The following is a 22,641-nucleotide window of genomic DNA, read 5'->3' as shown; positions in this document are numbered from 1 at the left end:
TTCTGTCTCCTAGAGATGAACAAATTTTGGTGCGAAAAGTGCAAATTAATCCCAGAACAACAGCAAAGGACCTTGTGAAGATGCTGGAGGAAACAGGTAAAAAAAGTATTTATATCCACAGTAAAACGAGTCCTATATTCTCAGCAAGGAAGAAGACACTGCTCCCAAACCACCATAAAAAAAGCCAGACTACGGTTTGCAACTGCAAATGGGGACAAAGATTGTACTTATTGGAGAACTGTTCTCTGGTCTGAGGAAAAAAATAGAACTGTTTGGCCATAATGACCATTGTTATGTTTGGAGGAAAAAGGGGAATGCTTTCAAGCCGAAGAACACCATCCCAACCGTGAAGCGTGGGGGTGGCAGCATCATGTTGTGGGGGTGCTTTGCTGCAGGAGGGACTGGTGCACTTCACAAAATAGATGGCATCATGAGGATGGAAAATTATGTGGGTATATTGAAGCAACATTTCAAGACATCAGTCAGGAAGTTAAAGCTTGGTCGAAAATTAATCTTCCAAATGGACAATGACCCCAAGCATACTTCCAAAGTTGTTGCAAAATGGCTTAAGGACAACAAAGTCAAGGTATTGGAGTGGCCATCACAAAGCCCTGACCTCAATCCCATATAAAATTTGTGGGCAGAACTGAAAAAGCGTGTGCGAGCAAGGAGGCCTACAAACCTGATTCAGTTACACCTGCTCTGTCAGGAGGAATGGGCCAAAATTCACCCAACTTATTGTGGGAAGCTTGTGGAAGGCTACCCAAAACATTTGACCCAAGTTAAACAATTTAAAGGCAATGCTACCAAATACTAATTGAGTGTATGTACATTTCTGACCCACTGGGAATGTGATGAAAGAAATAAAAGCTGAAATAAATCATTCTCTCTACTATTATTCTGACATTTCACATTCTTAAAATAAAGTGGTGATCCTAACTGACCTAAGACAGATACTTTTTACTGGGATTAAATGTCAGGAATTGTGAAAAACTGAGTTTAAATGTATTTGGCTAAGGTGTATGTAAACTTCCTACTTCAACTGTAGATGCGTACCAAATGGCACCCTATTCCCTATATAGTGCACTACGTTTGATCAGAGCCCTATAGAACCCTATTCCCTATATAGTGCACTACTTTAGACCAGGGCCCTATAGAACCCTATTCCCTATATAGTGCACTACTTTAGACCAGAACCCTATAGAACCCTATTCCTTATATAGTGCACTACTTTAGACCAGAGCCCTATAGAACCTTATTCCCTATATAGTGCACTACTTTAGACCAGAGCCATATGGGTTTTGGTCAACAGTAGAGTACTATATAGGGAGTAGACTGTAGCTCAATACCCCCTAGCCTGGTTCCAGATCTGTTTGTGCTGTCTTGCCAACTCCTAAGGTAGTGGTCATGCATTGTCCAGAGAGGCGCTCCCAACGACAGACCAGGCTACAATACCCCTGCTATTAAAGAATAGCCTATGATGTATTGTATCACCCTGGCACCAGTGGAGGCTGGTGTCACTGTAAATCGGAGGACAGGCTCATTTTAATGGCTCCACTGACTGTCGACCACCCCGTCTGTTCAACTTCCCCCAGACATGCAGAAGCAGTGAGCGAGTACACAGAAAGAGATGCAGATAAGTTGTGCGTAATAAATTGCACCCTATTCCCTACATTGTGCACTACTTTTGACCGGAACCCTACGGGTCCTGGTCTAAAGTAGTGCCTTACATAGGGAATAGGGTGCAATTTAGAACTCTGACGTGGAGAGTCTAAATGTAGACGGGAATCTCCTGCCCTGTTAACAGTCTGAACATCACTGCAGGCATGGTCTTCATGTTGATCTAACAGAGAGGAGGAGGGGAGGGGGAGAGGAGGAAGGGGAGCAGAACAGGGCGGAGAGGAGGTTGAGGAGGAGGAGGAGGAAGAGGAGCAAAGGGAGAAGGATGAGAGGTAGGAGAGGAAGAGGAGGACAGTTAGGAGAGGATGAAGATGGGGGAGGAGGAGGAGAGAAGGGGGAGGATGAGAAGAGAAGGAAAAGAGGGAGGAGAGAAGGAGAGAAGCAGGAGAGGGAAGAGAAGAGAAGGAGAGGAGATGAGGAGGGGACACAGGAGAGGTAGGAAAGGAGGAGGAGGAGGAGAGGGAGGAGAGGTAGGAGGAGGAGGAGAAGTAGGAGGAGGGAGAGAGGAGGAGGAGGAGGGGGAGAGGATGAGGAGGAGAGGTAGGGGAGGGGAGGAGAGGAGGAGGAGGAGGAGAGGGAGGACAGGAGGAGGAGGAGGAGAAGTAGGAGGAGGGAGAGAGGAGGAGGATCAGGAGGAGGGGGAGAGGTAGGGGAGGAGAGGAGGAGGAGGAGAGGGAGGACAGGAGGAGGAGGAGGAGAAGTAGGAGGAGGGGGAGAGGAGGTGGATGAGGAGGAGAGGTAGGGGAGGAGAGGAGGAAGAGGAGAGGGAGGACAGGAGGAGGAGGAGAGGGAGGGAGGAGGAGAAGTAGGAGGAGGGGGAGAGGAGGAGGATGAGGAGGAGGGGGAGAGGATGAGGAGGAGAAGAGAAGAGGACATATCAGTGCTAATTGTGAAGACACACTTGTATTTGTATAAAATCTTCTGATTCGTCTGTTTCGGGCTCAGATAGGATATAAATTGAACGTGTATAAAGTTGTCAGTTACCTAACTGTCATTGGAATCTGATGCTCACCTCTCCCACTGACACAGACAGGGTCTGGACTATCTTCTCATGCGGCATGGCAACCACACTCTGTCCATTGATCTCAATGATCCTGTGGCCGACTCGCACCCCTCCTCGCTCCGCGATACCTCCACGCATCAGACTGCAGATCTGAGGAGAGAGAAAGAAAACAAATCTCTGAATCCAAATGGCTGTTATCAGGATCATTTTGAGAGAGGTTATACATGGTTATGACAAGACTTATAATGCATTATAACGGTATCATAGTCCTACTCACGATGCCGTTCTGAACACTGAAGCCCAGCTGGAACTTGAGGTTGGGTCTCTTGATGAGGACGGTGGTGACAGGAGGACAACTCACGATGCTCAGCTTCACCTGCACCTGGCTCTTCAGACCCTGGCAGGACAACCGGAACACGATAAATGACACCTGTCTCAACACTAGAATGGCTTCCTAGAATGTCTGTGTCTCAATCCCAACACTAGAATGGCTTCTTAGAATGGCTGTGTCTCAATCTCAACACTAGAATGGCTTCCTAGAATGGCTGTGTCTCAATCTCAACACTAGAATGGCTTCCTAGAATGGCTGTGTCTCAATCTCAACACTAGAATGGCTTCTTAGAATGGCTGTGTCTCAATCTCAACACTAGAATGGCTGTGTCTCAATCTCAACACTAGAATGACTTCCTAGAATGGCTGTGGCTCAATCTCATCACTAGAATGGCTGTGTCTCAATCTCAACACTAGAATGGCTGTGTCTCAATCTCAACACTAGAATGGCTTCCTAGAATGGCTGTGTCTCAATCTCAACACTAGAATGGCTTCCTAGAATGGCTGTTTCTCAATCTCAACACTAGAATGGCTGGGACTCAATCTCAACACTAGAATGACTTCCTAGAATGGCTGTGTCTCAATCTCAACACTAGAATGGCTTCCTAGAATGGCTGTGTCTCAATCTCAACACTAGAATGGCTTCTTAGAATGGCTGTGTCTCAATCTCAACACTAGAATGGCTTCCTAAAATGACTGTGTCTCAAACTCAACACTAGAATGGCTTCTTAGAATGGCTGTGTCTCAATCTCAACACTAGAATGGCTTCCTAGAATGACTGTGTCTCAATCCCAACACTAGAATGGCTGTGTCTCAATCTCAACACTAGAATGGCTTCTTAGAATGGCTGTGTCTCAATCTCAACACTAGAATGGCTTCCTAGAATGGCTGTGTCTCAATCCCAACACTAGAATGGCTTCCTAGAATGGCTGTGTCTCAATCTCAACACTAGAATGGCTTCCTAGAATGGCTGTGTCTCAATCCCAACACTAGAATGGCTTCTTAGAATGGCTGTGTCTCAATCTCAACACTAGAATGGCTTCCTAGAATGGCTGTGTCTCAATCCCAACACTAGAATGGCTTCCTAGAATGGCTGTGTCTCAATCCCAACACTAGAATGGCTGTCTCAATCTCAACACTAGAATGGCTTCCTTTCCTCTACTTCCCATCTCCTTTCCTTCATGACTGATAAAAGAGCAGAGTCGACTGTATGCTCCAGACCTTGATGATGCCTTGGCAGGTAGCTAACGGCAGGCCCACCAGGCTAGTGTTGTTAATGGACATGATCTGGTCCCCGACGCTGAGTTTCCCAGAGCGGGCAGCCGGGCCGCTGTTCAACATGTTAGCTAGGATAACTGTTGGCAGGATGGAGCCCCAGCCAGACTCCACTATCACCACACCTAGGCTCTCTCCCTTCTGCTTCTCCAACTCCAGCTGGGAGACACACAAACACACACAGAGACAGATATTTATATATATCTTTAAGTAGAAGTGATTAGTATATCTTACAAACTGGATTTTAGTTGGTAATAAAAAAATATAAAAAATATGTAAAATAATAGTAACACAAAGTATATAACAAATATAAATGCAGAATTTCAGTAGTGGTCTCACTGAAGCAAGAGCACTAATTACTTGTACTATTCAGTGTAATTTGATTAGCTTTCCGAATGGCTGAAATTGATCCTGAACTTTGGTAAACATCTTTGCACTGTCTAGCTACTGCATGAGCCAAGAGTCTCAATATCTACTCTACTGTAATCTGCTATCTATACTGTGTTGACGGAGTGTATCTAGAGTCATGAATCACGGTCAACAATCACTACAGCATGCCGTCACACCTCTTTACACTGGTCTATCAGTATTTCATGCACGCATATAGGCGCGGATGCAAGCGCACGCACGTACATGTACACACGTACACACACACACACACACACACACACACACACACACACACACACACCACACACACACACACACACACACACACACACACACACACACACACCTCTTTACAGTTGTCAGAGTTTGAGAAATGGACCAGGTCGTCATTGTACATTTCCTGGGAATTGATGATGTCACTGTATTGCTTCTGACTCAGGTCCTTAGGGTTGATCCCGTTGGCACGGAGGAACTCCCTGTAGGCAACGCTGAACGCCTGGCCGATGGACTGGGCAATGAGCTGGGCCTGGGGAGGAGAGGGAGAGGGAGGGGAAAGGGGATGGCAGTAGAGGGAGAGGGCGAGGGAGAGGAGGAGAGAGAGGGAGAGGGGGGAGGAGAGAGAGGGAGAGGGCGAGGAGAGAGAGGGAGAGGGGAGAGGGGGGAGGAAAGGGGAGGGCAGTAGAGGGAGAGGGCGAGGGAGAGGAGGAGAGAGAGGGAGAGGGGAGGGGAGAGGGGAGAGGAGAGAGAGGGAGAGGGTGAGGGGAGAGGGGGGGGAGAGAGGGAGAGGGCGAGGGAGAGGAGAGAGAGGGAGAGGGGAAGGGAGAGGGGGGAGGGGAGGAGAGAGAGGGAGAGGGGAGAGGGGAGGGGAGGGGAGAGGGGGGGAGGAGAGAGAGAGGGAGAGGGCGAGGGAGAGGAGAGAGAGGGAGAGGGGAGGGGAGAGGGGGGAGGGGAGAGGGGGGGAGGAGAGAGAGAGAGGGAGAGGGCGAGGGAGAGGAGAGAGAGGGAGAGGGGAGGGGAGAGGGGAGGAGAGGAGAGAGAGGGAGAGGGGAGGGGAGAGGGAAGAGGGGGGAGGGGGGAGGGGAGAGGGAGAAACTATTCAACAGAAGTGACAGGCTATTCAAGTTGACACCAATACAGAAGTGGGAGAGAGCACGGGTTAAGGACCAACTGAAATGATGAATGAAGATACACTATATATGCAAAAGTATGTGGACACCCCTTCCAATTAGTGGATTTGGCTATTTCAGCCACACCCGTTGCTGACAGGTGTCTAAAATCGAACACACACCCATGCAATCTCCATAGACAAACATTGGCAGTAAAATGGCTTTACAGAAGAGCTCAGTGACTTTCAACATGGCGTCGTCATAGGATGCCACCTTTCCAAGAAGTCAGTTCATCACTATCCCTGCCAGAGCTGCCCCGGTTAACTGTAAGTGCTGTTATTGTGAAGCGGAAACATCTAGGCACAACAACGGCTCAGCCGTGAAGTGGTAGGCCACACAAGCTCACAGACCGGGACCGCCGAGTGCTGAAGCACGTAGCATGCAAAAAACAGTCTGTCCTCAGTTGCAACACACTGCGAGTTCCAAACTGCCTCTGGAAGCAACTTCGGCACAATAACTATTTGTTAGGAGCTTCATGAAATGGGTTTCCTTGGCAACCAAACACAAGCCTAAGATCACCATGCGCAATGCCAAGCGTTGGCTGGAGTGGTGTAAAGCTGGCCGCCATTGGACATGGGAGCAGTGAAAACGCGTTCTCTGGAGTGAACCACACTTCACCATCTGGCAGTCTGACAGACTTATCGGGGTTTGGAGGATGCCAGGAGAACACTACCTGCTCCAATGCATAGTGCCAACTGTGAAGTTTGGTAGAGGAGCAATAATGGTCTGGGGCTGTTTTTCATGGTTCGGGCCCTTTAGTTCCAGTGAAGGGAAATCTAAACGCTACAGCATACAATGACACTCTAGACAATTCTGTGCTTCTAACTTTGTGGAAACAGTTTGGGGAAGGCCCTTTCCTGTTTCAGCATGACAATGCCCCCCTTGCACAAATCGAGGTCCATACAGAAATGGTTTGTTGAGATCAGTGTGCAAGACCTTGACTGGCCTGTAGAAGGCCCTGACCTCAACCTCATCGAACACCTTTGGGATGAATTGGAACGCCAACTGCCAGCCAGGCCTAAACGCCAAACTTCTGTCCCTGACCGCACTAATGCTCTTAAGGCTGAATGGAAGCAAGTCCCCACAGCAATGTTCCAACATCTAGTGGAAAGCCTTCCCAGAAGAGTGGAGGCTGTTATAGCAGCAATGTTCCAACATCTAGTGGAAAGCCTTCCCAGAAGAGTGGAGGCTGTTATAGCAGCATTGTTCCAACATCTAGTGGAAAGCCTTCCCAGAAGAGTGGAGGCTGTTATAGCAGCAATGTTCCAACATCTAGTGGAAAGCCTTCCCAGAAGACTGGAGGCTGTTATAGCAGCAATGTTCCAACATCTAGTGGAAAGCCTTCCCAGAAGAGTGGAGGCTGTTATAGCAGCAATGTTCCAACATCTAGTGGAAAGCCTTCCCAGAAGACTGGAGGCTGTTATAGCAGCAATGTTCCAACATCTAGTGGAAAGCCTTCCCAGAAGAGTGGAAGCTGTTATAGCAGCAATGTTCCTACATCTAGTGGAAAGCCTTCCCAGAAGAGTGGAGGCTGTTATAGCAGCAATGTTCCAACGTCTAGTGGAAAGCCTTCCCAGAAGAGTGGAGGCTGTTATAGCAGCAATGTTCCAACATCTAGTGGAAAGCCTTCCCAGAAGAGTGGAGGCTGTTATAGCAGCAATGTTCCAACATCTAGTGGAAAGCCATCCCAGAAGAGTGGAGGCTGTTATAGCAGCAATGTTCCAACATCTAGTGGAAAGCCTTCCCAGAAGAGTGGAGGCTGTTATAGCAGCAATGTTCCAACATCTAGTGGAAAGCCTTCCCAGAAGAGTGTTATAACAGCAAAGGGGGGACCAACTCCATATTAACGCCCATGATTTCAGAATTAGATGTTTGACGAGCAGGTGTCCACATACTTTTGGTCATGTAGTATATAACTGGTGTTATAGGAAAGCCCAAATGAGAGACGTATAAAGCAGGCTTCTGCCAATAATCATTTTCAAAGCTTATAAATTATGTTCAGTAGTATTGTACTGTAGACAGTGTATAGAAATTGCTTAATCAAATATGGTGTGTTTTAAATTTAGCATTAAACCTTCTTCTGCGAACACTGGTAATCAATGATCAATAATCAATAATCAATAATCAGAGACCAAAATCCCCAATAAATTAATAATATTCAGCAGTATACAAAGGGAGAGCATGGGGGGGGGAATAGAAAACAGAACAGATCAGAATACCCTAGAATAGAACAAAAACAGAATACAATAGTACTCACGTCCTCTGACTCGAAGACGTAGCAGATCATTCTGTACCGTCTCGGTCCCTCTGAGCAGGAGAGATCAGCTTCACTACAGTCCTGCGAGGATGTTCCTGCCATACGGGTCCGAGCCATCAGAACCACGATGCTCCCGATGTCTGCGATGTAGGATATGGAACGCAACGCACTGTCCATCAGCGTCTCCTGGGGGGGTAAATAATATATATGGCTGCTGTGGTAATAACTGTCCATCAGCGTCTCCTGGGGGGGTTAATAATATATGTGGCTGCTGTGGTAATAACTGTCCATCAGCGTCTCCTGGGGGGGGTAAATAATATATATGGCTGCTGTGGTAATAACTGTCCATCAGCGTCTCCTGGGGGGGTTAATAATATATATGGCTGCTGTGGTAATAACTGTCCATCAGCGTCTCCTGGGGGGGTAAATAATATATATGGCTGCTGTGGTAATAACTGTCCATCAGCGTGTCCTTGGGGGGTAAATAATATATATGGCTGCTGTGGTAATAACTGTCCATCAGCGTCTCCTGGGGGGGGGGGGGGGGTAAATAATATATATGGCTGCTGTGGTAATAACTGTCCATCAGCGTCTCCTGGGGGGGTAAATAATATACATGGCTGCTGTGGTAATAACTGTCCATCAGCGTCTCCTGGGGGGGGGTAAATAATATATATGGCTGCTGTGGTAATAACTGTCCATCAGCGTCTCCTGGGGGGGGGTAAATAATATATATGGCTGCTGTGGTAATAACTGTCCATCAGCGTCTCCTGGGGGGGGGGGGGGGTAAATAATATATATGGCTGCTGTGGTAATAACTGTCCATCAGCGTCTCCTGGGGGGGGGGGGGGGGTAAATAATATATATGGCTGCTGTGGTAATAACTGTCCATCAGCGTCTCCTGGGGGGGGGGGGGGGGGTAAATAATATATATGGCTGCTGTGGTAATAACTGTCCATCAGCGTCTCCTGGGGGGGTGAATAATATATATGGCTGCTGTGGTAATAACTGTCCATCAGCGTGTCCTGGGGGGGTGAATAATATATATGGCTGCTGTGGCAATAACTGTCCATCAGCGTCTCCTGGGGGGGGGGTGAATAATATATATGGCTGCTGTGGTAATAACTGTCCATCAGCGTCTCCTGGGGGGGTAAATAATATATGGCTGCTGTGGTAATAACTGTCCATCAGCGTGTCCTTGGGGGGGTGAATAATATATATGGCTGCTGTGGTAATAACTGTCCATCAGCGTCTCCTGGGGGGGTAAATAATATATATGGCTGCTGTGGCAATAACTGTCCATCAGCGTGTCCTGGGGGGGTGAATAATATATATGGCTGCTGTGGTAATAACTCTGTGAGGAGTGGACGGTCCTCAATAACAAGCATTTCGCTACACTCGCATTAACATCTGCTAACCATGTGTATGTGACAAATACAATGTGATTTGATAACATGGCCCCTAAAGATACAACAACGCGCCAGAGGAATTTTATGAAACAGAATCAAATGAAGCTTTGGGCAGGTTTCCTGGACACAGATGAATCCTAGGCGGGGATTCGATCTGATCCGCATTAGATCCACATTATAGGGCGCTTGAACATCGAAAGTTAATTTCTGATTGAGCCCAACATTTACGATTTACTGTGTATGTGATTTTCGCCGACGGGTGAATATAAGATGCATTGTCTACATGTGTGTGAATGGATAGTCCCAGACTTGGCATTGAAGAGAAGAAATAAATACACCCTGTTTTTTTTTATTAACTCAGAGATAAGAAGTTAATTAATTCTCTCACCTGGGAGTCGGCATTCATCACTTTGACAGCCTTGGTGGAGATGAAGAGGTCCACTTCTGTCACCGTCTGAGAGTCTCCATCTTGGCTCTGTGGTCAAACCACCATGGTCAAAAAGGAACGAGAGATCGCCATCGTGTGGTTAGACAGGGCACTCACAAGGTACATTTCCTTATTATTAGGAATAACATTGATGAACAGACCAACTGACATCCATAGATCAAGACATCAGATGCGTAAAAAAAAACACAAAAAAACAATATCATCTTGAACATTGAATGGATAACAAACTTAGCATGGTCAACTAGTCAGAAAGCACAATGCTAATATAACAAAATTAGCCTGGTCAGTTAGTCAGACAGCACAATGCTAATATAATAACATTAGCCTGGTCAGTTAGTCAGAAAGCACAATGCTAATATAACAAAATTAGCCTGGTCAGTTAGTCAGACAGCACAATACTAATATAAGATCAGGGGTGTAATACACACATTATGTTCTCCTGTCCTCGTGGGGAACTGAAATTCATTTCCATTCAAAATCCTATTTTCCCTAACCCTAAACCTAACCACTAACCCCTTACCCTATCCCTAATTCTAACCCAAACCCTTACCATAACCATAACCTGTAATCCATAACCCTAACCCTAATCCTAATTCTAACCTAAACCCTGACCATAACCCATAACCCTAACCCATAACAATAACCCATAACCCTAACCCATAACCCATAACCCATAACCCTAACCCATAACCCTAACCCTAACCCATAACCCTAACCCATAACCCTAACCCATAACCCATAACCCTAAAACCCATAACCCGTAACTCATAACCCTAACCCATAACCCTAACCCTAACCCTAACCCTAACCCATAACCCTAACCCTAACCCATAACCCATAACCCATAACCCATAACTCATAACCCTAACCCTAACCCATAACCCTAACCCATAACCCATAACCCTACCCCATAACACATAACCCTAAACCCTAAACCCTAACCCTAACCCTAACCCATAACCCTAACCCTAACCCATAACCCTAACCCATAACCCATAACCCTAACCCTAACCCATAACCCTAACCCATAACCCTAACCCATAACCCATAACCCTAACCCATAACACATAACCCTAAACCCTAAACCCTAACCCTAACCCATAACCCTAACCCATATCCCGTAACTCATAACCCTAACCCATAACCCATAACCCTAACCCATAACCCATAACACATAACCCTAAACCCTAAACCCTAAACCCTAAACCCTAACCCTAACCCATAACCCGTAACCCGTAACTCATAACCCTAACCCATAACCCATAACCCATAACCCATAACCCATAACCCTAACCTATAACCCGTAACTCATAACCTAACCACTAACCCCTTACCCTATCCCTAATTCTAACCCAAACCCTTACCATAACCATAACCTGTAATCCATAACCCTAACCCTAATCCTAATTCTAACCTAAACCCTGACCATAACCCATAACCCTAACCCATAACAATAACCCATAACCCTAACCCATAACCCATAACCCTAACCCATAACCCTAACCCTAACCCTAACCCATAACCCTAACCCATAACCCTAACTCATAACCCTAACCCTTACCCATAACCCTAACCCATAACCCTAACCCATAACCCTAACCCATAATCCTAACCCTAACCCATAACCCTAACCCCTAACCCTAACCCTAACCCTAACCCTAACCCTAACCCTAACCCGTAACTCATAACCCTAACCCATAACTCATAACCCTAACCCATAACCCATAACCCTAACCCTAACCCATAACCCTAACCCATAACCCTAACCCATAACCCTAACCTATAACCCGTAACTTATAACCCTAACCCATAACCCTAACCCATAACCCATAACTCATAACCCTAACCCATAACCCTAACCCTAACCCATAACCCATAACCCTAACCCATAACCCATAACCCATAACCCGTAACCCATAACCCTAACCCATAACCCGTAACCCATAACCCTAACCCATAACCCTAACCCTAACCCATAACCCTAACCCATAACCCATAACCCATAACCCATAACCCATAACCCATAACTCATAACCCATAACCCATAACCCTAAAACCCATAACCCGTAACTCATAACCCTAACCCATAACCCTAACCCTAACCCATAACCCTAACCCTAACCCTAACCCTAACCCTAACCCATAACCCATAACCCATAACTCATAACCCTAACCCTAACCCATAACCCTAACCCATAACCCATAACCCATAACCCTACCCCATAACACATAACCCTAAACCCTAAACCCTAACCCTAACCCTAACCCATAACCCTAACCCATAACCCTAACCCATAACCCTAACCCATAACCCATAACCCTAACCCTAACCCATAACCCTAACCCATAACCCTAACCCATAACCCATAACCCTAACCCATAACACATAACCCTAAACCCTAAACCCTAACCCTACCCCATAACACATAACCCTAAACCCTAACCTAAACCCTAAACCCTAACCCTAACCCTAACCCATAACCCTAACCCATAACCCTAACCCATAACCCATAACCCTAACCCTAACCCATAACCCTAACCCATAACCCTAACCCATAACCCATAACCCTAACCCATAACACATAACCCTAAACCCTAAACCCTAACCCTAACCCATAACCCTAACCCATATCCCGTAACTCATAACCCTAACCCATAACCCATAACCCTAACCCATAACCCATAACACATAACCCTAAACCCTAAACCCTAAACCCTAAACCCTAAACCCTAACCCTAACCCATAACCCGTAACCCGTAACTCATAACCCTAACCCATAACCCATAACCCATAACCCATAACCCATAACCCATAACCCTAACCTATAACCCGTAACTCATAACCTAACCACTAACCCCTTACCCTATCCCTAATTCTAACCCAAACCCTTACCATAACCATAACCTGTAATCCATAACCCTAACCCTAATCCTAATTCTAACCTAAACCCTGACCATAACCCATAACCCTAACCCATAACAATAACCCATAACCCTAACCCATAACCCATAACCCTAACCCATAACCCTAACCCTAACCCTAACCCATAACCCTAACCCATAACCCTAACTCATAACCCTAACCCTAACCCATAACCCTAACCCATAACCCTAACCCATAACCCTAACCCATAATCCTAACCCTAACCCATAACCCTAACCCCTAACCCTAACCCTAACCCTAACCCTAACCCGTAACTCATAACCCTAACCCATAACTAATAACCCTAACCCATAACCCATAACCCTAACCCTAACCCATAACCCTAACCCATAACCCTAACCCATAACCCTAACCTATAACCCGTAACTTATAACCCTAACCCATAACCCTAACCCATAACCCATAACTCATAACCCTAACCCATAACCCTAACCCTAACCCATAACCCATAACCCTAACCCATAACCCATAACCATAACCCGTAACCCATAACCCTAACCCATAACCCGTAACCCATAACCCTAACCCATAACCCTAACCCTAACCCATAACCCTAACCCATAACCCATAACCCTAACCCATAACCCATAACCCATAACCCATAACCCATAACTCATAACCCATAACCCATAACCCTAAAACCCATAACCCGTAACTCATAACCCTAACCCATAACCCTAACCCTAACCCTAACCCATAACCCTAACCCTAACCCTAACCCTAACCCTAACCCATAACCCATAACCCATAACCCATAACTCATAACCCTAACCCTAACCCATAACCCTAACCCATAACCCATAACCCATAACCCTACCCCATAACATAACCCTAAACCCTAAACCCTAACCCTAACCCTAACCCATAACCCTAACCCATAACCCTAACCCATAACCCATAACCCTAACCCTAACCCATAACCCTAACCCATAACCCTAACCCATAACCCATAACCCTAACCCATAACACATAACCCTAAACCCTAAACCCTAACCCTAACCCATAACCCTAACCCATATCCCGTAACTCATAACCCTAACCCATAACCCATAACCCTAACCCATAACCCATAACACATAACCCTAAACCCTAAACCCTAAACCCTAACCCTAACCCATAACCCGTAACCCGTAACTCATAACCCTAACCCATAACCCATAACCCATAACCCATAACCCATAACCCATAACCCATAACCCTAACCTATAACCCGTAACTCATAACCCTAAACCCTAAACTTAAAATAGCCTTTGTCCTCTTGGGGACGTGAGAAATGTCCCGTTGAGGGAGAATTGTCCTTGTTTTATTATCCTTGTGGGGAATTTAGGTTGCCACAAGGATAGAAGAACCAACACACACCACACACACACACACACACACACCATACCCACACACCATACCTTGACCTGGGTGAGAGCCTCCTGCGCCTGGGACATGCGTGTTCCTTTAGATGGGTTCTTGTTAGACAGCAGCTGGGTGGAACCCAGGTAGTTAGCAGCAAAGATGATGCCATCAATCAGGTCCTCGGGCTCACACGGACCTGGGACTGGGAAATGAGAATTTATTTATAGACAAGAAGCCGTGACTCAGATCCAGACAGATTCACAATCACATTCACATTCAAATTCAGATTCAGATTCAGATTCACATTCAGATTCACATTTAGATTCACATTCCCATTCAAATTCAGATTCAGATTCACATTCACATTTAGATTCACATTCACATTTAGATTCACATTCGCATTCAGATTCACATTTAGATTCACATTCACATTCAGATTCACATTCAGATACACATTCATCATTTAGATTCAAGATTCACATTCACGTTCACATTCAGACCATTTTATTGTCCCATTGCTTCAGCAATTTGGTTACAGCACTATAAAATCATCAGATATGCACACCACACCAGAGACCAGAAAGAGCCATAAATGGCCATATCATAATCAAACGTCCATTACTCAGGTATGGAATCAATGAACAATACAGAGAAAAAAGATTTACCATCCACGAAGCTGGGGAACGAGGCGTTGTTCTGTGTTGGTTCAGGCTGAGGTTTGTTGTTACTGTCCTCCTGTAGGGCCCGGGGCTCTGGACAGTGGGGCCTGCCAGGCCGCTGCTCTGAGATGTTGTGGGGCATCTGGAATAGACAGATCTTACTAACAACTGGAACAGACAGAGGGGAGATCTTACTAACAACTGGAACAGACAGAGGGGAGATCTTACTAACAACTGGAACAGACAGAGGGGAGATCTTACTAACAACTGGAACAGACAGAGGGGAGATCTTACTAACAACTGGAACGGACAGAGGGGAGATCTTACTAACATCAGACAGGAACAGACAGAGGGGAGATCTTACTAACAACTGGAACAGACAGAGGGGAGATCTTACTAACATCAGACAGGAACAGACAGAGGGGAGATCTTACTAAAAACTGGAACAGACAGGGGAGATCTTACTAACATCTGGATCAGACAGAGGGGAGATCTTACTAACAACTGGAACAGACAGAGGGGAGATCTGACTAACAACTGGAACAGACAGAGGGGAGATCTTACTAACAACTGGATTGGACAGGGGAGATCTTACTAACAACTGGAACAGACCGAGGGGAGATCTTACTAACAACTGGAACAGACAGGGGAGATCTTACTAACAACTGGAACAGACAGAGGGGAGATCTTACTAACAACTGGAACAGACAGAGGGGAGATATTACTAACATCTAGAACAGACAGAGGGGAGATATTACTAACAACTGGAACAGACAGAGGGGAGATATTACTAACAACTGGAACAGACAGAGGGGAGATCTTACTAACAACTGGAACAGACAGAGCGGAGATCTTACTAACAACTGGAACAGACAGGGGAGATCTTACTAACATCTGGATCGGACAGAGGGGAGATCTTACTAACAACTGGAACAGACAGGGGAGATCTTACTAACAACTGGAACAGACAGAGGGGAGATTTTACTAACATCTGGAACAGACAGAGGGGAGATCTTACTAACAACTGGAACAGACAGAGGGGAGATCTTACTAACATCTAGAACAGACAGAGGGGAGATCTTACTAACAGCTGGAACAGACAGAGGGGAGATATTACTAACATCTAGAACAGACAGAGGGGAGATCTTACTAACAACTGGAACAGACAGAGGGGAGATATTACTAACAACTGGAACAGACAGAGGGGAGATATTACTAACAACTGGAACAGACAGAGGGGAGATATTACTAACAACTGGAACAGACAGGGGAGATCTTACTAACATCTGGATCGGACAGAGGGGAGATCTTACTAACAACTGGAACAGACAGAGGGGAGATCTTACTAACAACTGGAACAGACAGAGGGGAGATCTTACTAACAACTGGAACAGACAGAGGGGAGATCTTACTAACAACTGGAACAGACAGAGGGGAGATCTTACTAACAACTGGAACAGACAGAGAGGAGATCTTACTAACAACTGGAACAGACAGAGAGGAGATCTTACTAACAACTGGAACAGAGGGGAGATCTGACTAACAACTGGAACAGACAGAGGGGAGATCTTATTAACAACTGGAACAGACAGAGGGGAGATCTTACTAACAACTGGAACAGAGGGGAGATCTTACTAACAACTGGAACAGACAGAGGGGAGATCTTACTAACATCAGACAGGAACACGACTGCAGATGAGATGTAGGTCAAATCTGGTGCAATGTTTGTTGTACTTGGTCCCTGTCAAGTAAACTAATAACACAAAACAAACCCTGTGGAGTTGGCAGCATCAGGCAGTTACCTGTTTGTGTGTCTGTGTTCGTGTCTGTCTCTCCTCAGGGTACTCCCTCTGTGGCTCTGTGTTGTGGTGTGAAGCTGGTGGAGCTGGTGATGTTGATAGTTTTACAGCCCTGGGATGTTTGTCCAGGCTGGATGAGGAGTCAGAAGTGGGCCTTGGGCTGGGGCTGGTGGTGCTGTCTCTGCGAGGGTGATAGGTCTGGGTCTGGTGGCTCTCCTGGAGGAGAGGAGACGGAGGCTTGGCGCTCCAACTGGTGGTGGTCTCTCTGCAATGCTGCTCGGTCTGTCGGGTGTTGGGAGTGTGTTCCTGTGTCTGGGCATTGTGGCTGGGAGGTGGGGCAGGCCTAGGGCTGTCAGAGATGGGCCTAGGGCTGTCAGAGGTGGGCCCAGGGTTGTCAAAGATGGGCCTAGGGCTGTCAGAGGTGGACCCAGGGCTGTAAGAGGTGGGTCTAGGACTGTCAGAGATGGGCCTAGGGCTGTCAGAGGTGGGCCTAGGGCTGTCAGAGGTGGGCCCAGGGCTGTCAGAGGTGGGCCCAGGGCTGTCAGAGGTGGGCCTAGGGCTGTCAGAGATGGGCCTAGGGCTGTCAGAGATGGGCCTAGGGCTGTCAGAGGTGGGTCGAGGACTGTCAGAGATGGGCCTAGGGCTGTCAGAGGTGGGCCTAGGGCTGTCAGAGGTGGGCCTAGGGCTGTCAGAGGTGGATCTAGGGCTGTCAGAGATGGGCCTAGGGCTGTCAGAGGTGGGCCTAGGGCTGTCAGAGGTGGGCCTAGGACTGTCAGAGGTGGGCCTAGGACTGTCAGAGATGGGCCTAGGGCTGTCAGAGGTGGGCCTAGGGCTGTCAGAGGTGGGTCTAGGACTGTCAGAGATGGGCCTAGGGCTGTCAGAGGTGGGCCTAGGGCTGTCAGAGGTGGGCATAGGGCTGTCAGAGATGGGCCTAGCGCTGTGGCTGGGACTGACGGGACTCTCTTTGTGGTGCTGCTTGGTCTGGGCCTGTGTTGGGTGGGTGGGTGCTTGTCTCTTGTTGGTCTGGGCATGTGTCGGGTGGGTGGGTGCTTGTCTCTTATGCATCTGGGCCTGTGTCGGCGGGGCCTGTCTATACTGGGCCTGGATTTGGTGGGCCTGGATGTGCTGCATTTGGGCCGGTGTCTGGGGGTGTTGAGGGTGTGGTGTGTTGGGGCTAGATCTGTGTGTAGGCCTGATAGCACTTTCTCTACAGTTCTGTGTCTGCTGGTGTTGTCGGACGTTGCTCTGGGCCTGTAGCTGGTGGTTCTGGACCTGTTTCGGGAGGGGATCGACCTCTGTCAGGTAGGTGTGGGTCTGGTAGGCCTGTTTTGGGAGGGTATGGACCTCTGTCAGGTAGGTGTGGGTCTGGTAGGCTTGTTTCGGGCGGGCCTTGGCCTGCTGAGTGTGGGATTGTGTCTGGTGAGGGTGTGGGGTGCTGGGGCTGGGCCCGGATCTAGGCCTGGGCCTGGGCCTTGGTGGTCTTGGCCTGACGGCAGCCTCTCTGCAGTCCTGTGTCTCTGAGCTGCTGCTGCTACTCATGTATACCTTCATCTCAGACACTATGTGGCCAGTGTATTCCTGCCTGTCAGTCTCCTCATGACCCTTCCTCCTTCCCTCCCACTCTTTACACCTCCCCTCTCACTCCTTCCTCCCCGTCCTCCTCCCTTCCCCTGCCTCTTCACCTCCTTATGGGCCCTTTGAGGGGCTTCACATGTCCAATCCCTTCCCCCTCCACTTCCCTTATAGGGGGCCCTTTGTGGGGACTGTGAGACACACACTGAGATCTTACTGTCCTCAGGGGTGTTACAGTTCCCTATAGAGAAGACCTCAACTTCCGCTCTATCATTGTCTTCTCTATCTCCCTTTCTCATCCTCTCCTCCTTCTGCTGGCGGCTGGATGTTTGCTCCTGCACTCTGCAGACCTCACCGTCCTCCCTGTCTCGGTCCCCCCTCTTTCCCCCTCTCATTCTCTCTCCCTCTCTCATCCTCTCCTCCTCCCTCTCTCCCTCCCTCGTCCTCTCCCCCTCCCTCTCTCCCTCTCTCATCCTCTCACCCTCCCTCCCTCCCTCTCTCATTCTCTCTCCCTCTCTCATCCTCTCCTCCTCCCTCTCTCTCTCCCTTGTCCTCTCCCCCTCCCTCTCTCCCTCTCTCATCCTCTTCCCCTCCCTCTCTCCCTCTCTCATCCTCTCCCCCTCCCTCTCTCTCATCCTCTCCCCCTCCCTCTCTCCCTCTCTCATCCTCTCCCCCCCCCTCTCTCTCATCCTCTCCTCCTGCCTCTCTCCCTCTCTCATCCTCTCCCCATATTTCTCCTGGTGGCTGCTGGGTGTTATCTCCTGCTCTCTGTCCTCTGTCTCCTCAGAATCCTCCTCTGTGTATGTGGTCACATCCCGCTCTTCCTCTGTTTCCCCCATCTCATCTGGGAAATTCTTCTCTTTCTGCCCCTCCACCTCCTCCTGCCCCTTCACCTCCCCCTTCTGCCCCTCCACTTCCTCCTCCCCCTTCTGCCCCTCCACCTCCTCCTGCCCCTTCTGCACCTCCACCTCCTCCTCCCCCTTCTGCCCCTCCACCTCCTCCTCCCCCTTCTGCCCCTCCACCTCCTCCTGTCCCTTCTGCCCCTCCACCTCCTCCTCCTGCCCCTCCACCTCCTCCTGTCCCTTCTGCCCCTCCACCTCCTCCTCCTGCCCCTCCACCTCCTCCTCCCCCTTCTGCCCCTCCACCTTCTCCTGCCCCTTCTGCCCCTCCTCCTGCCCCTTCTGCCCCTCCTCCTGCCCCTTCTGCCCCTCCACTTCCTCCTGACCCTCCACCTCCTCCTCCTGCACCTCCACATTCCCTTTCTCCTCCTCGTCTCCAGCCTTGGGGGCATGACATGGATTGTCACTGAACTGATGCTCAGATGAGATACAGGGATTTGCATGTGTCTCTAGTCTTTCATTATACATAACCATTTCCTCAGACTCAGGTCCGTACAGTGACCTGGTGTGTTTGCATTGTCCAGTGCTGCTCCCACCCCCCTCCAGGCTGTTCCCCTCCACATAGGTACCATCCTGACCTTCTACATAGGAGTCATCCTTGGGGCAATAGTTACCATCCTCACATTCCACGTAGGTTCCGTCTTCGTGTTCTATGTAAGTTCTGTCTTCACATTCCACGTAGGTTCTGTCTTGGTGTTCCACGTAGGTCCTGTCTTGGTGTTCCGTGTAGGTTCTGTCTTGGTGTTCCGCGTAGGTTCTGTCTTGGTGTTCCGCGTAGGTTCTGTCTTGGTGTTCCGCGTAGGTTCTGTCTTGGTGTTCTGCGTAGGTTCTGTCTTGGTGTTCCGCGTAGGTTCTGTCTTCACATTCCACGTAGGTTCTGTCTTGGTGTTCCACGTAGGTTCTGTATTGGTGTTCCGCGTAGGTTCTGTCTTGGTGTTCCACATAGATGCCATCCTCACTATCTACATAACTTCCATCCTGAGGCTCAGGATAGTGTTTGTAGTACCTCACCTGCATACTCTGGTCTTCCACCTGTAGTACCTGATCAATGTCTTGCTCCACACCCTCCACGTCCGAACCCACGTTGTCATACTCTGAGCAGCTGTCCTCCTCCTCCTCTTCCTCCTCATCCATGCTGTCAGGGATGATGGTGTCACCGGGCTGGTTCAGCGGGGGCTCAGAGGAGACACTAGCTGTAGCAGGGACAGGAAGAGGTGAACCGGAGGGACTAATCAGATACGGCTGGTTAGGATGGGCACTGGTAAGGACAGGTGGTGGTTTAACAGTCCTGGGCTTGCTCTCCTGACTGGATGGGGAGTCAGAGGTGGGCCTGGTGCTGGGGCTGTTTGGACTCTCTCTGCAATGCTGCTGGGGATGTCGGGGATGGGACTGGGCATCTGGCTGCTGAGGGTAGTTCTGGGCTTGAGTCAGGTGGCTGTAGGCTTGGTTTGGGTGGGCCTGTGTTGCCTGAGTCAGGTGGCTGTAGGCTTGGTTTGGGTGGGCCTGTGTTGCACTAGCAGGGACAGGGACAAGTGCAGCAGACCCAGGGGTCCTCTCATCATTGTTATTGTCCAGCTCCTCAATGCTGGTGCTCTGAGAGTGCTGAGGATGGTCCTCACTCTTCAGACTCCGAGGCCCATTATGAGGTTCTATAGTTGGCCCTTTGCTGCTCAGACTCATCAGTAGGCTCATCAGTCCTTTATCAGTAGGCTCCCCTGTGGATAAGTGGCCAAGGCAGGGCGGAGGGCCCATACTCCTCAAACTCTGTGGTCTTTCTTTCTGAGGTCCTTCATTATGAGGTCCTTCATTAGACTCTTCTGTGGATCCTGTGGATCCAGGGCAGGGTGGAGGGCTGGGCCCCAGGATTCTGGTGATCTTCTCTGACTTCCTCCCATGAGCCATGGCTCAGGCTGGCCCATCAAATCCCCCACCACACTATCCTCAGTCCTAAAATAAGACCGCAATGAACCCATGGTCAAATTATTATCGGAATTGCATATCGGGTTTACAAGCTAAATTTATGCCTAAAATAGTTTACTGGTTCTATTTACATAGCTAGACCAAATAAGAGTGTACGGGAACGCATGCAATCCTCAAGTGAGCGAAATCAAATGGTTTAATCTTCTAAAACTGCGTCACTACACATCTGCGTTCAATAATACCCGCCAAAACCACACACATCTAAATGCGAACTGTCCCTGTCCATGGTGCTGAACCGTACAACTGATGATTGATGCTATTTGTAGTCGGCCTTTTTTTGTTGATCATTATGACGTTGCAAATGCTGTTGCTATTGCTGTTGCTATTGCTGTTGCTATTGCGGATCGTATAAGATCTCGTGCGAGATTCTTCCATTGAACATTGCAGATAATCAAAATGATAAACGATTACGCCAAACTTTTGCCGCAACTGCAGGGGTAGCGTTAGAAATATGTTCTTTTGAGCACAGGAGAGCAAAACGCACGCAATTCGTTCTATCTCAACCTATTTCTTAAATCGGATCCGGGTTTTCACGCACTCAGCATCTATTGTCTGTCTCCCATAAAACGCAGATATGTTTTTCTCATCCATTCTCTGAAAACCGCTAATCGTCACATTCAACCAAAGCGTTGTAAATCTATAGGCGACAAAAACAAACCGTTTACTTCTTATTGGCATAATTAACAACGACCTTGATTTGATTGATTTCTCATTGAGACTGCACCACGCTGGTGTTGTGCTATAAGCTAATCAGGCTGGTGGTGTGTGTGTGCGCGTGCCATGATTCTCTGTGCCATAGAACCAAATCTTTATGATAGAGACCTGAGATAGCGAGTTGCAAGCTGATCTGTTTTTATGAAAGCTTAATCATCAAAATAATATAAGCCGATATCCGACTTACCAGCATTGACTGATGATCAGGATCTTCGCTACTTTTTAAATTCTTGCCTGTGTCCCGATCAGAGATTTGCCTTAGAAGAAAAAAACGGGAATCTGGTGAATTTAGAAGAAAAGAGAAAGGGGCAAGCAGCCCTGGAACATGTGTAAGGAATACCCCAGGCATCTCTATTCTCTCCTCAGCCTCTGGATGCTTCAGTACTGGAGGACCAGGGTTGGGCTGGAGGACCAGGGTTGGGCTGGAGGACCAGGGTTGGGCTGGAGGACCAGGGTTGGGCTGGAGGACCAGGGCTGGGCTGGAGGACCAGGGCTGGGCTGGAGGACCAGGGTTGGGGGTACTGGAGGACCAGGGTTGGGAAACACTGTTGGGGATACTGGAGGACCAGGGTTGGGCTGGAGGACCAGGGCTGGGAAACACTGTTCTGGGTCATCTGATCTCATTAAAAGTATCCTTCATGAGACTGAACAGAAATCAGAGTCAAAGTGAGAGTCCTATAAACATTACGGCCATTTGTTTCCTAGGGGTTAAAAACATTTAATATCCAGATACTCAATTAGCCCATGCATTCTGTCTATTTTTGTATTTTAA

General features: G+C 48.2%; 2 protein-coding genes across 2 annotated transcripts; both read right to left on the bottom strand.

The window, feature by feature from the left end:
- Positions 1–1,297: 1,297 nt before the first annotated feature.
- On the bottom strand, positions 1,298–18,729 carry LOC109884539 (amyloid-beta A4 precursor protein-binding family A member 2). Its single transcript, XM_031801544.1, has 10 exons — positions 16,708–18,729; positions 14,912–15,047; positions 14,303–14,448; positions 9,899–9,985; positions 8,102–8,287; positions 5,025–5,204; positions 4,235–4,447; positions 2,961–3,080; positions 2,693–2,833; positions 1,298–1,843 (listed from the first exon to the last, which is right to left on the bottom strand). Exons 1-10 carry the CDS (start codon positions 18,253–18,255, stop codon positions 1,772–1,774), a joined length of 2,829 nt encoding a protein of 942 aa, XP_031657404.1. The 5' UTR covers positions 18,256–18,729; the 3' UTR covers positions 1,298–1,771.
- Positions 18,445–22,271, bottom strand: LOC116356312 (uncharacterized). The gene is made up of 3 exons (XM_031801462.1): positions 22,057–22,271; positions 19,395–21,122; positions 18,445–18,456 (listed from the first exon to the last, which is right to left on the bottom strand). The coding sequence occupies exons 2-3, from the start codon at positions 21,075–21,077 to the stop codon at positions 18,445–18,447; spliced, it is 1,695 nt and encodes a 564-aa protein (XP_031657322.1). The 5' UTR covers positions 21,078–21,122; positions 22,057–22,271.
- Positions 22,272–22,641: the final 370 nt, after the last annotated feature.

The sequence above is a fragment of the Oncorhynchus kisutch genome, linkage group LG22, assembly GCF_002021735.2.
Source record: "Oncorhynchus kisutch isolate 150728-3 linkage group LG22, Okis_V2, whole genome shotgun sequence".
Lineage (NCBI taxonomy): Eukaryota > Metazoa > Chordata > Actinopteri > Salmoniformes > Salmonidae > Oncorhynchus > Oncorhynchus kisutch.
This window is presented reverse-complemented; position numbering and strand designations above follow the sequence as displayed.